General features: G+C 38.9%; 2 protein-coding genes across 5 annotated transcripts; both read right to left on the bottom strand.

The window, feature by feature from the left end:
* Positions 1–769: 769 nt before the first annotated feature.
* LOC116263385 (protein FAR1-RELATED SEQUENCE 5-like) lies at positions 770–5455 on the bottom strand. 4 transcript variants are annotated; one of them, XM_031643116.2, is made up of 3 exons: positions 4971–5455; positions 2443–4506; positions 770–1257 (listed from the first exon to the last, which is right to left on the bottom strand). In XM_031643116.2, the coding sequence occupies exon 2, from the start codon at positions 4485–4487 to the stop codon at positions 2478–2480; it is 2010 nt and encodes a 669-aa protein (XP_031498976.1). In that variant the 5' UTR covers positions 4488–4506; positions 4971–5455; the 3' UTR covers positions 770–1257; positions 2443–2477. The 4 variants fall into 4 exon arrangements, with proteins under 4 accessions (XP_031498976.1, XP_031498975.1, XP_031498974.1 ...); XM_031643115.2 differs by having other exon boundaries at positions 2443–4509; positions 4971–5454; XM_031643114.2 differs by having other exon boundaries at positions 2443–4712; positions 4971–5454.
* A 6148-nt stretch (positions 5456–11603) lies between these two features.
* LOC116263008 (dormancy-associated protein homolog 3-like) lies at positions 11604–12671 on the bottom strand. Its single transcript, XM_031642571.1, has 4 exons — positions 12512–12671; positions 12194–12391; positions 11927–12047; positions 11604–11830 (listed from the first exon to the last, which is right to left on the bottom strand). The coding sequence occupies exons 1-3, from the start codon at positions 12615–12617 to the stop codon at positions 11929–11931; spliced, it is 423 nt and encodes a 140-aa protein (XP_031498431.1). The 5' UTR covers positions 12618–12671; the 3' UTR covers positions 11604–11830; positions 11927–11928.
* Between the last annotated feature and the right edge of the window lie 7402 nt (positions 12672–20073).

Raw genomic sequence — 20073 nt, forward strand, 5'->3', positions numbered from 1 at the left:
TCAAATGCTCCTCCACAGGTAGAAAAAAATAAACCACAAAGCATAGGTAACTGGTACAAGACAGGTTTCTCCACACGAAGGAACTCTCAAAGGGGAAAAGAAAGCCATAACAAAACAGACATAAAATATCTGCAAAATCTAGGCTTTAAGTATTTGATAATGCTAAGATTGAACAAAAGTAAAAAATATCATCCATTTCGATGGTCTTCTTACAGCACCTAATATTTTGAAAATATAGTTGGGAAATCCCAATATCATTTCTAGACTATTCCAACGGTAACATTCAGAAAAGGAACCATAATCTGATTATTACATCGCATGTAAGTTGTGTTTAAAAATCCAGCTACAAGGTGAGGTAAAGTATGAAGTTTTGGCATTGTCAGCAGAGAACCATGATTCATGCTCATTGCTCACTAAGATCATATTTACTTTGCCCACTACTCACTTTTCCTTCAGAGAATAAAGAGTAGGCTCATTTTTTATGTTGAGCGCTATTTTTCCCATTTACATACTACAACTGCATACGCTCCTCGATGAAAAGTAGGAGAGAGAGCACTGATATGACAGTGTCACAAAGGGGATGTAGGCTTGTATAGTTTGTAGGATTGATTTACTCTCTCTCTCTCTCTCTCTCTCTATACGTACATATGTACATGTTTGTGTGTGTGCAGTCTTCATTTTGGCCGTGAGATCAGCGCAGAGATTAGAAAAGTAACCCTAGCACCGCCAGTTCAAGGAACAAACATGTATAAGAACAGACTTTGCGAAATTTGTAACTCGGCCAGAAAAACTTGCCTTCAGAAAAAATAGGTACAAATCTGTCTTATGCCTTGAAAACACTTCAGATACATGAATATATATACACCTGTGAGAGAAGACTGCTTTTGACAAGATTAGACGTTAGCAGCTTAATACCCAATAGCTCCCTAAGATATTTACACACAAAAGAAAACTCATCCAGTTAAGATATTCACTTGCCTTCTAACATTAAACGAAACAATGGCAACTGCAGTAGAAGCCACAAGCAGAAGTATGTAAGAGCTACTTAACGTTCGTCCATTGAAGGCTTGTAAAACCTCTTTGAAACTTATACCAAAGAGACATCTGCAGAGAACCCAGGATGATTGGGACATCTTATCATGACGAATACATTCATTTGAATGTTGAGACTTGAGTGGGCCCAACAATTGGTCAATTAGGACCCCCAAAATCTTCTCATATTCTCCAAAGTAAACCACCTTTCTGGAACACATCTATCTGCAAGTTTAAGAGATCAAACGAATGCTAAACATCAGTATATGCAAATACATTAGCAGATATATCAAAATAAATATCAAGCTAGCCCCAAGCCATGTGTCGTAGCGTGCCACTTGTGTGCAAGGATCGGATTAGGCTTGCAGGTAAGTAGTCAATTAAGAATAAGCTAGTGAAAAAAAGGAAGACAAGTTGCACCTACCAGAAAGTATGACAAGGAAGTAAGTACATAGAGAATTCTGTTTAGATTTTCATCTACTAGGTGAAAATATTTGGAATTTTTCTGTACAACCAAGAAGAAGCTGTTCAATGAATTTTTTCTAAGAAGCCGATATCTAAAACCATCCTATAGACATCTTTTTATTTTATAATTATGATTATCATTTTGTAAGAGAGAGAGAGAGAGAGAGAGAAGAGTTGTGGGGTACGGGAGGAGAAGAGGGATGGCAGTAAACCACGCTAATGGAGGAACATAGTTGTTAAGGGCTATCGCATTCATATATGTACCTATCTTTTAGCTAAAATTTGCACCCCTTGAGCTTTGACAAGATAAAAAAATTTTAGAACCAACAAATTATTGAACTTACTAAACATTCTCACGTTACTATTCTATTGTTGATAAGATTGCAAGTAATTGATGCTTAAAGAAAATGGGCAATTGCTATGCAAAAGAAATATAGGTTGTTCTGAGATCAATTCCAATAAAGATTTGCAGGAAACCATCTGGTTCACAAGATGATTGGCTTTTATGGAAATTTAAGTAGGTACCTATAAGGAAGTTACCTTTCAGTTAACAATGATTACTCATTCAACTTGTACAAAAATTGGTAGCTTGGTCTGCCATGAGCTAACAAATTGCATAAGCACACACTAAACCATAGCCAAATCTTAAGCCAGTAATGCCCGACCCAACAGGTTAGTCTTCGTCACGGGGTGAAAGATAACCTTTATGGTTTCTCAATTCTGTGCTTATGAACAGGCCCTTAGAACTTTTACCAAACAATGGATGAAAGACTATTACCACATTTTGCAAAACAATATATTATTACAATTGGTTTCCTTTTGGTAGGTGGGAGTGGAGGGTTGTTGGGTGCCATATGAGAAAAGTTCTTGAACAGATGGAGCAGAAGCATTAGTAAACAAATCAAGAAAAGATTATCAGACCATAAAATGGAGAAAAGGAGTTACCATTTTATTGTACAAGTGATGCCAGCATCATGTGGTCAATCCCTTTCGCATATGCTGGCATCCTGAATGCTTCCAACAACTGGAGAAGTATGTTGTACAACTATTCCAACCTTTTCTTTTGCAGCATGCATCTCTTCAAAAGCCTTCTGTAGAGCAGATTTTGCAGCTTTGCAAATATCCAAATTCCATGCCCCTTCAGCAGCAAAGTTGATGGCCTCACGGCAAAGATCATCATAACGTGAAGTCCGAGCTTCCAGGGAACCAATTTGAATTGCACTTCCTGGGTCATACAGTAGATCACCATTCATCGCATTCCTGGTCCACCGCTTGATTATATAGTGTGGGGGAAGTAGCATGACATTTTTAACAATGAAGACTCTTAATATATGTCGGCAAAGTATCCCCGCATACTCAAACATCTGGCAGCTGCAAATGGCACATACTTCCAGAGCATTAAATGTTACAGTATGTTCACCCTTTGTTGTCCCAAATTCTACAACCTTAAATGTGCTAATGGGACCATCCTCTTTACTCATTTCTGCTATATGACGAAGGCTTTGAACTAGTTGTTCTTGAAACTCTAAAAAGATTGTCTTGGTATAAATTTCAGCCACTTGGTTTTCCATTGGAAAACCCATCTTAAGATATGGTTTCATGTCCCCTGTTTTGTAGTATTGTACAAGTTCCTTTTCATACCAACTATCTACAGCATTCTCACACTGATTAATAAATGACATTAATGTTGTATGATCATCAACATCAAAAAACATGCTAATGGTCTCACTTATTTGGGTCTTAGGCATATTGTCAAGCAGTACGTCCTGAAAGTATACTTGGATCCATTTATCACGGTTTTTGTACAACGATTGAAGCCATTGATTATCTTGAAGCTCGTATTTATCAATGAATGATCGCCACTGTGAGTCAAACTCGTCATTTGCCACAGTCATGTTGATGCACTTAAAGAAGTCCTCTCTCAAACCACTACTAGCACGTCCAACATCTCCCAATTTATCAGGAAACTTTCTTAGGATATGCCTCTTACAAAGACGGTGATGAGTCCTTGGAAATACAAATGCCATGGCTGCTGCTATTGCAGGACTTTCATCAGTTACTAGTGAATCTGGGTATCGTCCAGACATAGCTTTAAGCCAGGTATTAAACAACCAAACAAGTGAAGCTTCACTTTCATCTAAAAGAAGCCCACAGCCAAACAAAACAGCATGTTTATGATGGTCGACACCTGTAAACAGTGTGAATGGCATGCCATACACATTTGTCCTGTAAGTAACATCAAATGTTACCATATCACCAAAGCAACTATATGCCATCTTGGATCGCGCATCGGCCCAAAAGACATTTGTAATATGATCCTGTTCATCAGCCTGAATTGCATAAAAGAACGCAGGATTCATTGCCTGCTGATGTTTGAAATAGTCTAGTACGTTCTGAGCATCTCTTTCAAGAGTCCTCCTCTTATAAGCAGCTGGAATAGAATTTGTTGAATTTATTGAATTGAAGCCAATAATGTTTGATCCTCCAGATTTTTCTCCCACATGAGATATGCTCTGACAAATCCCTGCTTTGCCATAATTGTTGCTAATATTGTCTGCAACATAAGCCATCTGAAAATGTGGCCGAGGTAGAGAAACTTTGCCTGGTGGTACCAACTCATGATTATGATCCTTCTCAAATCTTGTTACAACCCATTTACCAGAATCCTCCTTTTTTAATCTGATCATGGCTTTGCAACCTTCCCATGCGATAGGACGCTTCCTTGAATGGAAGCCTCCTTCCGAACACACAAATTGTTGACCAATAGTTTGTGAATCACGTCTTGACCGTCGAACAATATCCACACGCATGCTGAATCCCACACATTTAGCATATTCATTGTAAAATATCCTTGCAGCCTCCTCGCTTTCAAACCCCATACCTACATATGGTTCCATGGGATTGACACCTTTATGCACAAACTCATTTCCACTAGGAACACTTGCTTTAGTAGCCACATAAGAACCCATGGCCTCTTTCCTTGAATCCATACAAGATCCTCTGGACGCGCTGCTACTCAATGGCACAAACACTCAAATCGTCTCAGTTCCAGTTGTCAAAACATCAAAAGACTTGTAAAAGAGTAAGTAACACTCTGATGTGTTAACTGTTTGATTTTTGCTGCATAACTAGCAGCAGAAGTTCTAGGCAATTCATTCAGTACTACTGACAGGCAGTCCCAAACAACTGATCAATAGTGTAAGAATGGGCAGATGCTGATAAAGGGAGACAAATATGAGATTGCATATCAGTTAGCCTTCACGTATACTGGAAATAACATCTGTAACCTGAACTTCATTTTTATGATTTGGTAACATTTTTAAGCTGAAGGGTACGGGGTTGGGTTGGTGGGAGGAGAGAGAGAGACCAAGTACCACGAATGCCAAGAAACCAACAATCAATTGCAGAAAGTAAAACCAAGGCTCGCACAAGAACAAGGAAAAGAAAAAAAAAAAAAAAAAAGGAAACCGTACTCTGTTTCCACTTCTACACCAATTCCCGGCTTCTTTCGCTGATGTGCAGGACCGGTTCTCTAAGAAAACGAAGCATTCCACCACTCCCAACGTACCCAAATCCCACAAGCCCATAACCAACAACTTCGGCGATCGAAGAGGCCGCCGGAAGGCCGTATCACGCCGGAAAAGCAAAGAAAGATACAGAGAACCAGGAGTAACGGGTTGTTCGTTAGCGGGTGGGACGAGTGCCGCAGGGAGATGCTTTTCCACCACCCGCCAGACTCACTGCCGCTCTCTGGATGGACGGTGGATCTTGGCGGACCACCATCGTCTGGAAGGAGACAGAGCATATCGAGTCCCAGCGGGACCGACCCGCACAGCCCCCAAATAGCCACGGCACTCGGAGGAGACGAGCCTTTGATTATGATCGCACGGTCCGCACTTCTCAGACACACAGTCACAGGACGCACCCAAGTTTTCCGTTTCCAATGAAAACCGCTGGTCGATTTCTTCCCATCGGTCAGGGCAACAATATATCACGACCATTTTCTTCACCATTCAAACACGAACAAAAAAGGGTCAGAGGGGTTCTTAGTTCTTACCAGCTTTTGTTAGTGTAAGCATGACTGCAAGAGGCCATAATGAAGTTTGCACTGAGCTTTCTCAAATGTAACATTATTTGAGAGAGAGAGAGAGAGATTATCCTACTCGTGTATAAATTGACAGAGATGTGATTTGATGAACGATTTCTAAATCGCATGATTTGGGTGTGGAAGAGTAAAGGCAAGTGCATAAAAACTGAACAATAGTTTTAGTTCTAAAAGCAAGGCTAAAAATCATGACTTTTAATAAAAAAAGACTGCCAAATCTATTTATGCTATCGAATTTTAGTTAGTCAACTATTTTCTAGCCCGGGGCGCATCATCTGTCCAAAAACAAAATCTTTGAAAAATCTCGTTTTAAGTTGTGTTTCTCAATATGATTCCAAAGAAGCAATTAAGAAAATGTGCTTTTAAGTCACATGTAAAACAGTTTTAAAGTGGACCCCTTGGGAGATCTATAATTATGTCCTCAAATTCTCATGCCTGTTTGGATGGAAAAGTGGGAAGTTGAAAACCATTTTCTCACAAGTTGGGCAGGAATTATTCCACTTTGTGGCTAAGCAAAGCATAGACCGCAGCTGTGATCCCAAATCACATCCTCAGGTTCTCATGTTAAACACGAATTTTATGCCCTTGAGCTCGGTGCTGTGTGGAATTAATTTCTCAGTCCAAGTTGGAAATGGAGCTTAGCTGCTCAACGGCCTTGAGCTCTGCTCACCCTGTTGAGCCCAATGTTCGAACCAGCGACGGAGCCAGAAAAATTAGTTAGAGGGGCACTTATATATATAAGGATAAATATTTAAGATTCTCATTTAAAAATAAATAACTTTTAAGAGACTGGTGTGGGCAACTGCCTACCAGTCACCATGTGGCTATGCCACTAGAAGCGACCTGGATGTAAAGACACAATGTGAAGACTGAACCAGGTTTGGGCATCAGACCAGTTCCGCATGTTGGTCCAATGAACCAGGATTAAATTAGATCATGCAGAGTGACAAGACAAGCTAGTTTTCCTAACTTTGTTCTTGCAAAGAAACAAACAAAGCATGGAAGTGCCAGGAGATGAAACTAGACCTGGTTTTCATTACATGCGATGCCCACACCAGACCTAGGTAGTGACTCAAAGTGTCCCTTCGCAAAAAAATCTTAGCTCCGCCATGAAGCAAGCAAGTCGGAATGGCAAACACCTTGAATCCAACTGGATAATCATGTATAAACTCTCACTTAGAACAACTTGTGGACCAGCGCATGCCACCTAAAGCAAAAGCATGAATGGACACCATCTTCATGAAAAATATTCTTCCACCAAGTGATTCTTACTAAACAAATCAAGAATACATTAAGAGAGAGAAACAACAGCCAATTCAAACAAAAATGTTGGAACCCACAACCCAACTCATAAACGAGTTCATTAACTTCAGAAAGCATGCCGGCCAGGAAGACGAAGAGCATAGAGACCGAACATGCGTGAGCATAAATGGAACCATAAGGCCGAAACCCAAAATTCCAGTCAGTGGTGGAGTTTTAGGTAAGAATTAATGTATCTCTCTGCGCCATAATGCATACATATATATATATATATATATATATATATATATATATATATTTTGGCATCCATAATGCTCGTCCGTGCACGGACCACTGCAGCGGTAGCAGAAATGAAAGCTACACTTGCTGGTTATGTGGAGGCAGCCTTCCACCTTTTCTACCGACGTAAAACTTGCAGCAGCTGGGGCACCTCGTCCACTTTTGCTCTTCCGCCATCTTCTTCAACAGAATATCATTCATGCTCTCGTCCCGCCGCCGATACTCCAAGCGGGCCTGCCATGGCGCCTTGCACTTGGCGCAGAACGGCCTGTGGCAGTGGGGGCACTCCGCCTCCGCAACTACGCTTTTCCCTTCGTCCGGCGGAGATCGCGTGCCTCGGAGAGGATCCCCTGCCACCACTCCAGCTCCATTCTCGCCTTGCACCCCGAACGGTCAGGTGCCGCCGACGAAGAACCGGTGCCCGCACGAACGGTTCTCGATCGTCTCGGAAAGTTGCTTGGGCTCCATGCAGATGCCGCAGACGAAGCGGGAGGGCTCGTCCTCAAGCAAGCAGGAACGTGGATGCCGGAGTCGGCGAGGACACTAAAACAATTTTTTATTAATTACTTTTTATGTTTAAACCAGGCTTTTCAACTTTAGTTATATTATCGAATTTTATGCTCAAGTCGTCGCAAACATCCATTTATATTGTCGAATTTTAATTATTTAACTATTTTCTAGCCGGAGGCATATCATCCGTCCAAACACAAAATCTTTGAAAAATCTCGACTAAGTTGTATTTCTCAATATGATTCCGAAGAAACAAGAAGAACATGTGCTTTTGAGTCACATGTAAACCGGTTGAAAAGTGGACCCCTTGGGAGATCCATAATTATGTCCTCAAATTCTCATGCCTGTTTGGATGGAAAAGTAGGAAGTTGAAAAATCATTTTCACACAGGTTGTGCAGGAATTATTCCACTTTGAAGCTAAGCAAGCATAGACCCCAGCTATGATCCCAAATCACATCCTCAGGTTCTCATGTCATGTCAAACACCAGTTTTATGCCGGCGACCTGAGTCTGAGATGGAATTAATTTCTCAGCCCAAGCTGGAAATGGAGCTTAGCTGCTCAACGGACTTGAGCTCTGCTCGACCTGTTGAGCCCAATGTTAGAACTCTGGTTTATATATCTTGGCTACCCGAAGCCCTGAAACAAGGTGGACATATTTTTACAGAGTCTACACTAAGGGGGCGTTGAATTAAAGTTTTTAAATTTTGACTAAAGTCGAATTATAATTTTTCAAAATTTTTATGTAGAACAAGTAAAATTTTCTAAAATTTATATATAGTTTTTTTACAAAAAATTGACGTGGGCTTGGGCTGGCTTTGCCCCTATATCTACACTGAACCAGAGGTTTGGGCACCGGACCAGTTCAACATGTCGGCCCGGCGAACTAGGATTAAACTCGATCATGAATGACAAGAAAGTCTCTCTTTTCGCAGATGCGAGAAAGTTTTTCCTAACTTTGTTCTTGCAAAGAAACAAATAAGAACCACTTTCTCACGGGGCAGAAGCCTATTTTCCGGGCCACAAACGGCAAGCAAGCCGGAAAGGCCAAACACCCTGAAATCCAACCTAATAATCATCACCAGCTCCATATGCAACACTTTTGATCATATACTTTTGATCACTGCTTAATTATGCCTGAAAATTAATGTTGAACTCTCACTTAGAACGCAACTTGTGGACCAATGCATGCCACCCAAAGCAAAGGCATGAATGGACACCATCTTCATATAAAATATTCTTCGACTGAGTGACTCTTCGTGATCACTACCTTCACCTCCATAATCAAAAGACCACCGTGACCTTCCTCCTTGCTTGTTGCAGTTTACAAGAGAAGTGAAGTAGGAGAAAGAAGAAGACAAATTCGAATCACTTATCATCTCGGTACGTAGCAGAGTTCAATCAGTGAAACTGCACTTGAAATGGTGGGAATTTATGAAACTGTCCCGTGTTCTCTTCCAGGAGACTCGTTCACTGGCCGAGACCAAAAAGCAAAAGGAAAAGCAAGGGGACCCCATTGCTGTTCTTTACAACTTTTTGGGGAACCCGTTCACATTCTCCTGACATTTTGAAAGAGACGTGAAGGTTTTCACAAATCAATCAGTGTATATTTTCCCTGACCACCATAAACAAGTGTTGATATTAGGTCTAAACTAAGTTCTTTAGTTTGGTGAACCACAAAAGAAGGATATATTCCTGGAACTAAAATCTTAAGTAATCATACAGCACCTCTTAGCAGTGTTGGAGCTACATATTGAACTGCTGATAGCAGTCATGTCTTCCAGAAAACTTTTCTAACTCCACCACTGGCCTTTAAAGGCATACGATTATCAAATTGATTCTGTTTAACACTCGGGAAGATGATCTACTCAGTGGTGGAGCCAGAAAAATTGGCCACTTATTTAAAATACTCAAAGCTAGTGGGGGACTTATATATATATATATATAAGGATAAATATTTAAGATTCTTACTTAAAAAATAAAATTTTTTTAAGAGACTGACACATCTTCTAACTTAAAATATCTTATTGGGAGGAAGAAAAAAAATAAAAAACGGCATGGTCCAAAACAAGGCCTAAAAAACCTAAATCGAACAGCTAAAACGCTAAGCATGACCAAGAAGTGTTGACCTTTTATTTGGCTTGTATAACTTGATTTACAAATTTATTTTCACATTAATACTATTGAATATTAGAAAAGTGATTTTAATTAATTGAAAATGCAAATTTAGAAAATCGGTGTTAAATGTTTTACGAATAATCTCCTGCAGGTAGGTCTTGTGGCTCACTTCTACAAGCCTAACTAGAACAAGCAAAGTCCGGAGACTGGTTTGGTACCAGCCTTAATAGAGTGTAAGACATCATCTACGACAAAGAATCCGAATCTCACAAAAATTTCGTTCATGAAAAGATAATTTTCCAATGTAGGTAAGACAAAATATGTCATGCATTTCTCCTAAGTAGGCCACATGGTAAAGATGTGCGAGACAATTAAAAAATTTAAAATATTCAAGACAATTCTTGATAATTTTCCAATGTGGTTAAGACAAATAAATTATAGACGGCATGCATGCTTCTAATAGGCCACACGGTGAAGATGTGCGAGACCATTTAAGAAAATTCTTAACAGTCTCCGACGTAGCCTTCTTCTCTCACCTTTTTCTTTTTTAATTTAAACTCATGATTTATTAAATGAGGCACGACACAAATGTTTTTCATGTACCACCAATCCGTTAAACTTATCATGAATAATTTCTCCCTTGCAATAATGTAAAAAGCCAGAGTTATGGTAGTATACACGTGGGCTATCTGGGCTGGCGTGGGCAGGCGCCCACACCTGCCCCACGCTGGCTCCGCCACTGGATCTACTCACATGTGCTGTTCCACGCATCAAAGCACCTTGTGAGGGTCATTATAATCCAATCCTATATATATAAAGTTGATTAAAAATGGGAAAAAGAAGAACAAACGAAGTGCACTAGCTTTTCTATCATTGTTTGATTCTTGCTCCCTAATTTAATACATCCATGGCAAGAGTCAAAGATACGTGAGGATTAGAGTTGAGAAATAAGGTGGAGATTTTAAGTTGATGGACAGCAATCATCGCTACAAATGTCAATGAGGATTTTTCTGGGTATTTGTAGGCAAAATTGAAAATCTTGGGAAAATTTCTGTAAAAAGTTGGTCACTTTTTTTGCAAAATAAAAATCCTAGAAATTGGAAAAAGTAAAATAAATATAAAACCAATAGAAAAACATAAAGTAATTTGATAAAATGATGTTTTAATAATGATAGAAATGAAGATAAATAATTCAACTTATATGTTAAACTATAAAGCTAAAATAACGTAAAAGTAACGAGAAAACGAATGTTAAAAATGTGAAAAAAATCATTTTAGAGTTTTTTTTTAAAGGGAAAAAGATGGTGTTGTTTTTTTTCATTGTTTTTAATGTCGATATAGAGTCCTCTTCGAAAAAGAAGGGGTTTTTTGTGACTAATTTATCGTCGCCCGAAAGCAATATTTTTGCCTTCTTTCAACGCAATCAACGAGACAATCAGGCTACTACGTAATGGAGCTTTATGTGAACATATTAGAAGATCAATTATGATAATATCACCTTGATCCGGTACTAATTAACTCTAGATTTTTTCCTTCCACCAATCAGAGATCACCTTGACCCAATATCCTTTCTTTGTAGTGTATATCTCTTCGAATGGGAAAACCAACAAAAAAAAAAAAAAGAGACTGACAATAATTTAACGATTCAATCTACCAACATTATTCCAGGGGTTTTCTAATGATTTATAGACTTAAGAGTCACCCTCATTAATCCCCGATTGCCGGTACGAAACCAAATATTCAATTTAAAAGATACCAAGAAGACCCAAAAACCAAAAAAATAGAAGTGCAGAACAGCTAAAGAGAAAAGGAAAAACCAAAACGACAACAAACCATTTCAAGAAGAAGAAACAAACTATAACAGGAGAGTTCATATCATACAATACAACCATCGTTATGTACACGAAAACGAGCACAGGCTCAGGATTTCCCACACAAACGCAGTCTACGTATTCCTATGACCTCAACCTCTAAGGTGCTTCAAAAGAAGACCGAGTACTACAAACTAAAGAGAAGGGAGAAAAAGGAAAATCATTCTCCAAGACCGCCATCATCAAGCTCTCTGCATGCACCAGAACAAAGAAAAAACATATAGAAAATCAACGAAAGGTGAGAGATAAAGGAACCAAGTATAAAGAAGGAGGAGAGAAGGAAGTACCATTATTCAAGGGAAGAAGAGTTCCTCCAGCCGTCCACTTCTCCTGTTACTTTTCCTCTCTGGTAGGCGTCGGACATGGACTTCCTCCTCCCCCTGTTCATCTCTCCTTCTCTGACTCCCTCTACATCGAAACAAAAACCAAACCTCTTTTCAGCAAATGACTAGAATGCCTCCTTGTTTTGAACAAGTCCGTTCAGAGAAGAACCAAATGGGGATGTGTTGGTCATTTTAGAGATAGGGAAGGAGGGAGGAGACGAAGCAACTCACGGAAGAAGGACGAGAGCGGGCTCAGCGGAGACGATGCCGACCCCGCCGGGGAGGCCGGCGGGGTTCCGCCGTTTCCGGCGGAGGCGAGGGGACCCGGCCGCACGATCATGATGCTCCGCGTGACTTTCCCGACCTCCTCCGAGCAATCGCCGCGGTCCATCTGGCCCATCGTACATCTATCGGCCCCGATGATCGTCTCTGGAAAGAAGACAGGAAGACAAAACCCCAGAAGAGAGGGAGACAAAACGACGAAGGTAAGGAGGAAGCTCTTGTAATTCTGAAAGGAGAAAGAGAAGCAGAGGGCCTCCGGGAGCCGACCTTTTCCAGAGGCCTGCCGTCCGTTGAACTTCCGGAGCTTGCTCAGGCCGCTTTCCGGCCGAGGTCCGGCCAGTGTCTCGTCCCACAACTGATCCAGCAAACCCATCTCTCTCTCTCTCTCTCTCTCTCTTGTTCCCGTGCCAAGGAAATGGGAAGCGAGTGCTTCACATCTTATAAACAGGAAAATTTAGATTTTTGGAGTTTGCGAAATATATCGAGTAAATGGGAATCTGGAAAATATTATTTAAAAAAAAAAAAGGAGTTACAGATAAGGTCGAGAGTAGACTCAAAGAGGGTACTACGTGGAATGACAACATGTCCAGTCAGAAAGTGGACACGTGTCAAAGTCACATGACGGACACGTGATAGAGGGCCACCTGATGCCCTACGTCGTTCATCCCTACAAAAATTCAAATTCGGATCAGACCCGAAAAACTCATAATAATATTTGAATGAGATGAAATTATCAACCCATTATTCAAAAAAAAGCCAACTAACTTGAGTGTTGTGAGGAACTTGAAATTTTGAAACTGCGTTCATATCAAGTAGGAATGAGATCTTTTCCAATGGATAATGAGATTAGAGACTTAACTTTCAAGAACTTATACTATAATGGAACATGAATGCGGTTTCTTCACATTTGTTCAATCCCATTTGAATCTGTATATGTAAACGTTCGATAATTCAGATCACTGGATTCAAATCCAGATCTGATCTTAGATAGGCGTTTTATTGGATTCGGATATCTACATTTTAAATGTCAGTTTTTTTGGATGCGGATTAGAAGTCGGATTCGAATCACATTTTGTGAATTTAAAGTTGGACCCAGATAACGGATCCAAACCATTTTTACATTGCTACGTAAGGCACTGCATCGGGAAAACTGCACATGCTCTCTCTGAAGAAGGTCAGAAAATAAATAATTGTGAAGGCATCAAATTTATGATGGATTGATTCTTGGCATTAACATGCGGAGCCGTACCTGATTGAGGTGATAAGAACTCAACTCATCCTTTTCCCTTCATTTTATCTTTTTAATTATTATCATCAGCTGCCGGAAGTCAGTGGACGGGGACGACTGCGCAGAAGACCGTTTTAGATTTTAATATTTTATATCGTGCTTTAATCAAATCAAATCATATAAGGGTGACAACATGATTGATTTTTGGTAGGAATCCGAAATTTAAGTTTCTCATTAACAGATTCTATGATGTTATAAAAACCAAGAGGTGTTTTAGATTTGGTTAAAATCAATGATACAAAAGTTAGATGGAAGTGAATTGGAGTAAGAGCGGGTAAGCAGTGAGTGAGTCAGTTTTTGTTTTGAATTTTGAGAATATTTGCAAAGAGGATGCATGTCGTCTTGAAACATCGGAAAAAGGTAAGTACATTGAAGAAATGCCCCTCAACCTAAAAAAAAAAAAACTGACACAGAACGCCCATAAATCAGCCATCCAATCAGATCATTTTGCTTTCTATTCAATTCAATCTTTATTTGGATTTAAATTGCATTTGTACAATGCAAGCGAGAGATGCATAAAAGAAATGCCACCCTTTCGCTCTTCCCCGATCGGCCTTTCAAGACGAACCTCAACGTTTATCTATCAAATATTGAGTTTGCTTTTCCTTTTAAATTTATACTTGTGGGACCCACACCGTTAACCTTATCCACATTTGATGTTGTCCGACCTGTCTACGGTTATGAAATCGTGAATTCCTCTGGCTTCTCATACATGCACGCTTAGCTTATGTATGAATTCCTCGAGATGGATCTAGAAATTTAAATTTTATATATATATTATATTGTTTAAAATAAATAGACCTTACAAAACAGTGAATTTAAGCTTGATGAATGAATGATGAATGGTTGAAAGAAAAATAAAAAGACTTATTTTATATATTTTTTCTTTGTTTTTTTTCAACCTTTCATTATCAAACAATACACTTATGAATAAAGAGAATATATATATATATATATTTGAATTCCACTTTTATCTTTACAACTGAGGGTCTTCTAGTTTTCCATTAAAAGTATTTTTGGACCTTAATAGACAGTGCCTAACATACAACCAGGTCCAATATTTCACGACTGACTTAGTATCAACCGTTCAATGTGGGAAAGTGGTAAATAAAACCAGACTAAAAGGGCGAGCACGATAAATCACGGAAGCATGAAATGAAGCTTAGCACCTTTATTCGGCAGTTGCAAGAAAAATTTGGGCCCGTTCAAAAATTTCACGAAAATATGTCCGAGTTTTGGATTTATGACAAAAAGACGAGCCCTTCAATGAAAATTTAGTTAAATGTGATTAGAAAACTTGTTATTTAAATATTATTAGAAAACTTAAAACACAAACAAGTTTGCACGCTCTCCTCCATAGGAAATTATGTTGCCCATTTAAAAAAGATTGACATAAAAAATACTTTTGTTTATTTAGTCAATAACCGATCAGTACTATTAAGAAGCCAATATTGCTTAAACAAAAATACTCAATAATTTAATTTAGTCAACCAGAGCATAATCTAAGCTATTTATTATTTTCCCCCTTTCTTTCGGCCATCCACGGGCAAGAGACGCAACTAATTTATTATACGATTTACTAACTAAATTTGTTTATTTAAATTAAACATACAACACTTGCAACAATATAACCATTAAAAGATGATAATCAACTAAGACATTTCATTTACTTAATCACATCTAAGCATCAATCCACATGTGCGCACACAACTATTTTTTTTTCTTTTTGCTCTTGAAGTAAACTTATTATCTTCTAATTAACTTCTACTTTATAATGTTTTTAAATCCAATCCAAAGACTTATCTTGAACATGAAGATATCATCACCCTGCACGCTCATGCAATATAAGCAAACGTATGTTCATAATATTATTCTTCATAAAATATAGATTACTAAACAAAAAAAATACTAAAATATAAAAAAAAAAAAGTTAAAAATGTTAGTCTGCCGTGTCACATACCAAATTCTTTGCTCTGCGAGTCGTACACTCAAGTTGACACTGATAAAAAGCCACGGCGAGAGTGACGGGTGACATAGATGAGCGTTAGCAGGTGGGAGGACCATTCCGATATCGATCGGTTGTTTGCGTAATAGGAGAATCGTGATGCTTGCTGATAAGGAGGACAATGTCTCAAGAATGTCAATTTCCAACTTATTTCCGTGACATCTGATCTCAAGGCAAGGGTGCCCAAATTTTCCAGTTGCAGGAGGGTGGGACCCTGACTTCCTACCTAACCCGATCCACCCGCCACTGGAGTGGTGGGTTCGGATTCAAGAGAAAATTTTGGACCGCCTTCTTCCCAAAAGATGTTAAAAATACGGATTTTCCTCGTAGGCAAATTTGGAACCATGAAAAGATCCAATTGTATCGGGGTTTATATCTTTTTTTTTTCAATAAACTTAAATTTTTTCTAATTTCTTAATTTTGGACCGTCGTTTCTTATCGTTCGATAGTTGTTAATTTTCTAAGTTGTCGTATAAAAAATTATTTCTAAAAGTCCAAATATTTACGGGATCCAGATCGTATCTGGTTTATGTGGTTGACGTTGCTGTTGTGGGTGGAGGAGTGGATAAGTCCCGGGAGGGGGAGAGTCCACGACTGTGGGGCCGCTGGATTGGTGTTTGATTTGATGTGATGGGTTTGGACTTGGGAGACGGTTTCCAACGACATAACATTGAACATGGAAATATAATGTCTGAAAGAAAACTACCAGGCATTTTGGGTTATAAAACACGAGACTTTTAATTCCATCCCCACAAGTGTCTGGTATTAAATATGCTTTACATTCAAACGCCACATAAATGTTTCAAGGGAGATTTAGTTTTGGGAATTGACTGGGGCGAAATCAGATCCCAAACTCACGTCAATAAATGACTCGTAAGTTTGTTATTTAGAAATCGTGGCTGCTTTTTATTAAAGGTTCTTGAGTGGATCTTGAGAAAAGGTCGGTCGTCCCGTTAAGATCTTCAGGTTTGAAATCTACGGAAGAGCGTTTTGCCTCTGAACCCCAAACCTGACGTTGCTCCTCCATAATTCTGAGGGGTTTGAACCAGACCGACTCATATTGAACCCAGAAAAGGTCTGAGACCCGACCCGTATTAAACCCGACAAGTGGTCCACGCTTGCGATGCAACCAACATTCGGGTCTGACACATAGGCTCGGGATTCGGATCAGTAAACAGAGGTAGGTATGACTGATAAAGTTGTTCAATGCCAGACCTAGGTCCAACACATATCAGATTTGAATTAGACCAATATCGGATATGAAAAAATTTTTAATATTTGATTAAAAAATGAGATCGGATTCGGATTTGATAAATCGCATCTGATTAAATTCGGATATACATAAATATCCAATCAAATTCGGATCAGATTCACTTTTAGACAAATATCTTGTATCTAATGCAATTAAATTTTGAAAATTGGCAAAATCTAGTTCAAAATTTGGATTCAGAAATTGTAAAATCGGATTTCATATTTGGATTTAGATATGACTTTTCTTTATTCGAATTCAAATCAGAACATGTGAATATCCTAAAAAGTGGATATGATTAAGGATATATTCTATCCGAATCTGATCCGTTGACATCAATAATCAAGCATGGGTTCTGATTAAGCTATTGGGTTAAATCCGTTTCAGTACCGAATGCTACTACCCCACATATAGATCTAGGTCCGAACCCACCAACCTATTTGTACGGCGAGACCATCCGTCCAGCTCGATAACTTAAATGGTGGGGCTGAACATTCTGCAAGGTTATTCGGCCTGCTGGGTGCCAGGAATATTGGGCCCCAAGGCGGCCCGACCCGACCCGATGCTAAGCCCTAATCAATAAGCTTCATTGTTGAAAGATGTTTTTTTTTTTTTTTTTCAGTTTGATGGAAAAAAATGGTATAAGCAAAGATAGAGACAAAGAAATCTTATACCAAACTATCACTCAAGCAATTTCCGAATAAAATAAACCCAAGCTGTTAATAATATAACTTATATCTCTAACGAAACGAAAACATGAATTTTCTTTAAAAATTTCAAACATCAAGAATGAATCTCTCGCTTTTTCTTTACGGCGAACCTATGAACGAAAGCGGGAGAAGAAAACACAAAGGAAAAAACACTCGTCCACGCAAGACATCACTTGTAAGGAAAAGAGGAAGAAACTATTGGGCATCCATCGCCATTGTAATTTGTACTTTGAAATTTTGAAAAGGACTGTGGAGTCAATGTGGTCTGCGATGAGTGATCTTTGACGGATTGCTCCCGTCATCATTCTTGGCGTCGCAGCTCAAGTTTTCCTTCTAACATATATGAGACGAGACAGCCAAAAAATCTCTTCAAGGAACACACACACACATATATATATATATATAGGAATGAGAACACAGAGGTCATGTCACCACGGGCTTGCTAGGTTAACGACCAACAAAGGAACTTTATTCAAATGAAATGTGAAAAAATTAAGACAAAAGAAACATCTTGTCGATTCATTTCTTTATTATAAATATGTTATCCCTTCAACATTTTGGAAGATGGTTGAGTATGGGATTGCCGAACCAAGAAATGACTGCTACAGCCTGTTGTTCCATCTGCCCATATCACGACTTTTGTTTCTATCTTCTCTCTCTCTCTCTCAACGAAACATATTGTACATGCAGAGACTCCCACGTCTCAGTCATACTGTTGCATTGTTTCTAGCATATTCAAATGAAAATTTTACAAAAAGAAGAATAAGTTTTTTGGAGGGTGAAAAAATACATACTTGAGTTTGATTGCTTAAATTGTAAATACAAAGTATCGATCAAATGAAAGAAATCCAAATCAGGCTTACATGTTTCTGTTATGTCACTAAAACTTACGCATCCACTTGCAAAATTTTGAAATCAAAATGCAAGAATATGTACAAAGGTCTTCTAACTTTGCAGTTTCCAAACAGATTTTAGTGATCTTATATATATATATATATATATTAGAATGGTTGCAAAGTTAAGTTTATAAGGATAGAAGGTGACAGCATCGGTCCATTTAGAACATGACTCCTGATCTCATTTTTGAGATGATATAAAAGATCTTGGGGAGCCACATGTTGATCAAACCGAGAACTTTTTCTTGACATTCTATCAGCAATTGAAAATCTCATCATGAAGCCGTTACACTTTCAAATATATGCCCATATTTGTGATCATGATTTAAAATATGTTTTCATCTTATCTAAGCTGTGCTTCATCAAAGAGCAAGTGTATATTATAAATAAAGGATCAGAAACAAAACAAAATGATTATATAATTACAGCAATTACACTTGCTCCTTATACAGTAACCAGAGGAGTTAGGACAGTGGGGCTGGCTTTGGCTGTCATGCAGGCTGCAGCAATGGCTCCCATCACCATGATCGGCACTCCATGTGCAGGTCAAGGGTAAAGAGTACAACTCGGAAGAGTTAGATCTGAGCTTTCTCATGAATTCATGAAAAAGGAAGAAGTTTGTATACTAAAAATGAATCGGATTTCTGGTGGTCCTACAGAGCTGACAGCTGCAGAAATTCATATTCTGATGAAACAGTAATCGAAGATATGTAGACTCAATAAAGGCATATGTACATACATATGTATAGATATTATATACTGCCAAGTGTGTATATACATACATTTGGCAGTATTATCATATAGCTGAAGAGCGCATTACAATATGATTGTAGATACAGTGATTATCATCGTTCTTATTGTGTTGCAACAGCAAGTGGCCCTGTGGAAATTAAACTACGCAGAAACAGCAATGCATGGTTATATTCCTCATTGATGCTCACTAGTTGGCTAATATGGAGTTACATCTTTCGAAAGATCACCGACAAAACAAGGACAAATAATATTATAAAACGCTGGTGCCTTGAATTGGTGGGGAGCAGCAGGAGCAAGGATATATATATCTGGAGTCCCTCCACTTTACAGAACTGGCTTCAAATTGACTGCTCTCCCTAGCCAAGTTGCTCAAGAACCTTTTGATGGAGTTGCTACATTTCCTCCTTAAATTTGTTTGGCGAAAAAAGGAAAAGTAAAAACAGAAATGGAAGCACAAAGATACTAAGCCTTGCCAAATGCCAGGCAGTTGCATGTTCGGCCCACGCACGCCCCTAGACCACCAGAAAAGGGGGGCGCAGGTTGCTGCAGTGGGAAGGGCAAACACGTGTTCGGCCCGAACACGCAACCAAGCCTCTTTCAAATGGACTATCTTAGGTGTCATGGTCATCTCTTGCCAATCAACGGTGGAGCTAGAAATCCAAGTCGGAGCAAACAGACACTTTGAATTTCTGATAGAGGAAGCAGCTTACCGACAGATGCAGCTTGGGCATTTTTTAAATTTCTTTAAATTCAAAAGTTGTGGAGAGAAAAGGCTGAATAGTAAGCCTTCAAACTAAAGAATGAGCAAAAGAACCGCAGATCAATAATGCTTTGTTCATTTGCTTACAAATTCAGTGGCTTCAACCTGCTTTATGAAGGAAGGGAGCGGGTGGAGAGGAGCTCAAAGTTTCATCGGTAGCCGTATAGA

Source organism: Nymphaea colorata, chromosome 10 (assembly GCF_008831285.2).
Source record: "Nymphaea colorata isolate Beijing-Zhang1983 chromosome 10, ASM883128v2, whole genome shotgun sequence".
Taxonomy (NCBI): domain Eukaryota; kingdom Viridiplantae; phylum Streptophyta; class Magnoliopsida; order Nymphaeales; family Nymphaeaceae; genus Nymphaea; species Nymphaea colorata.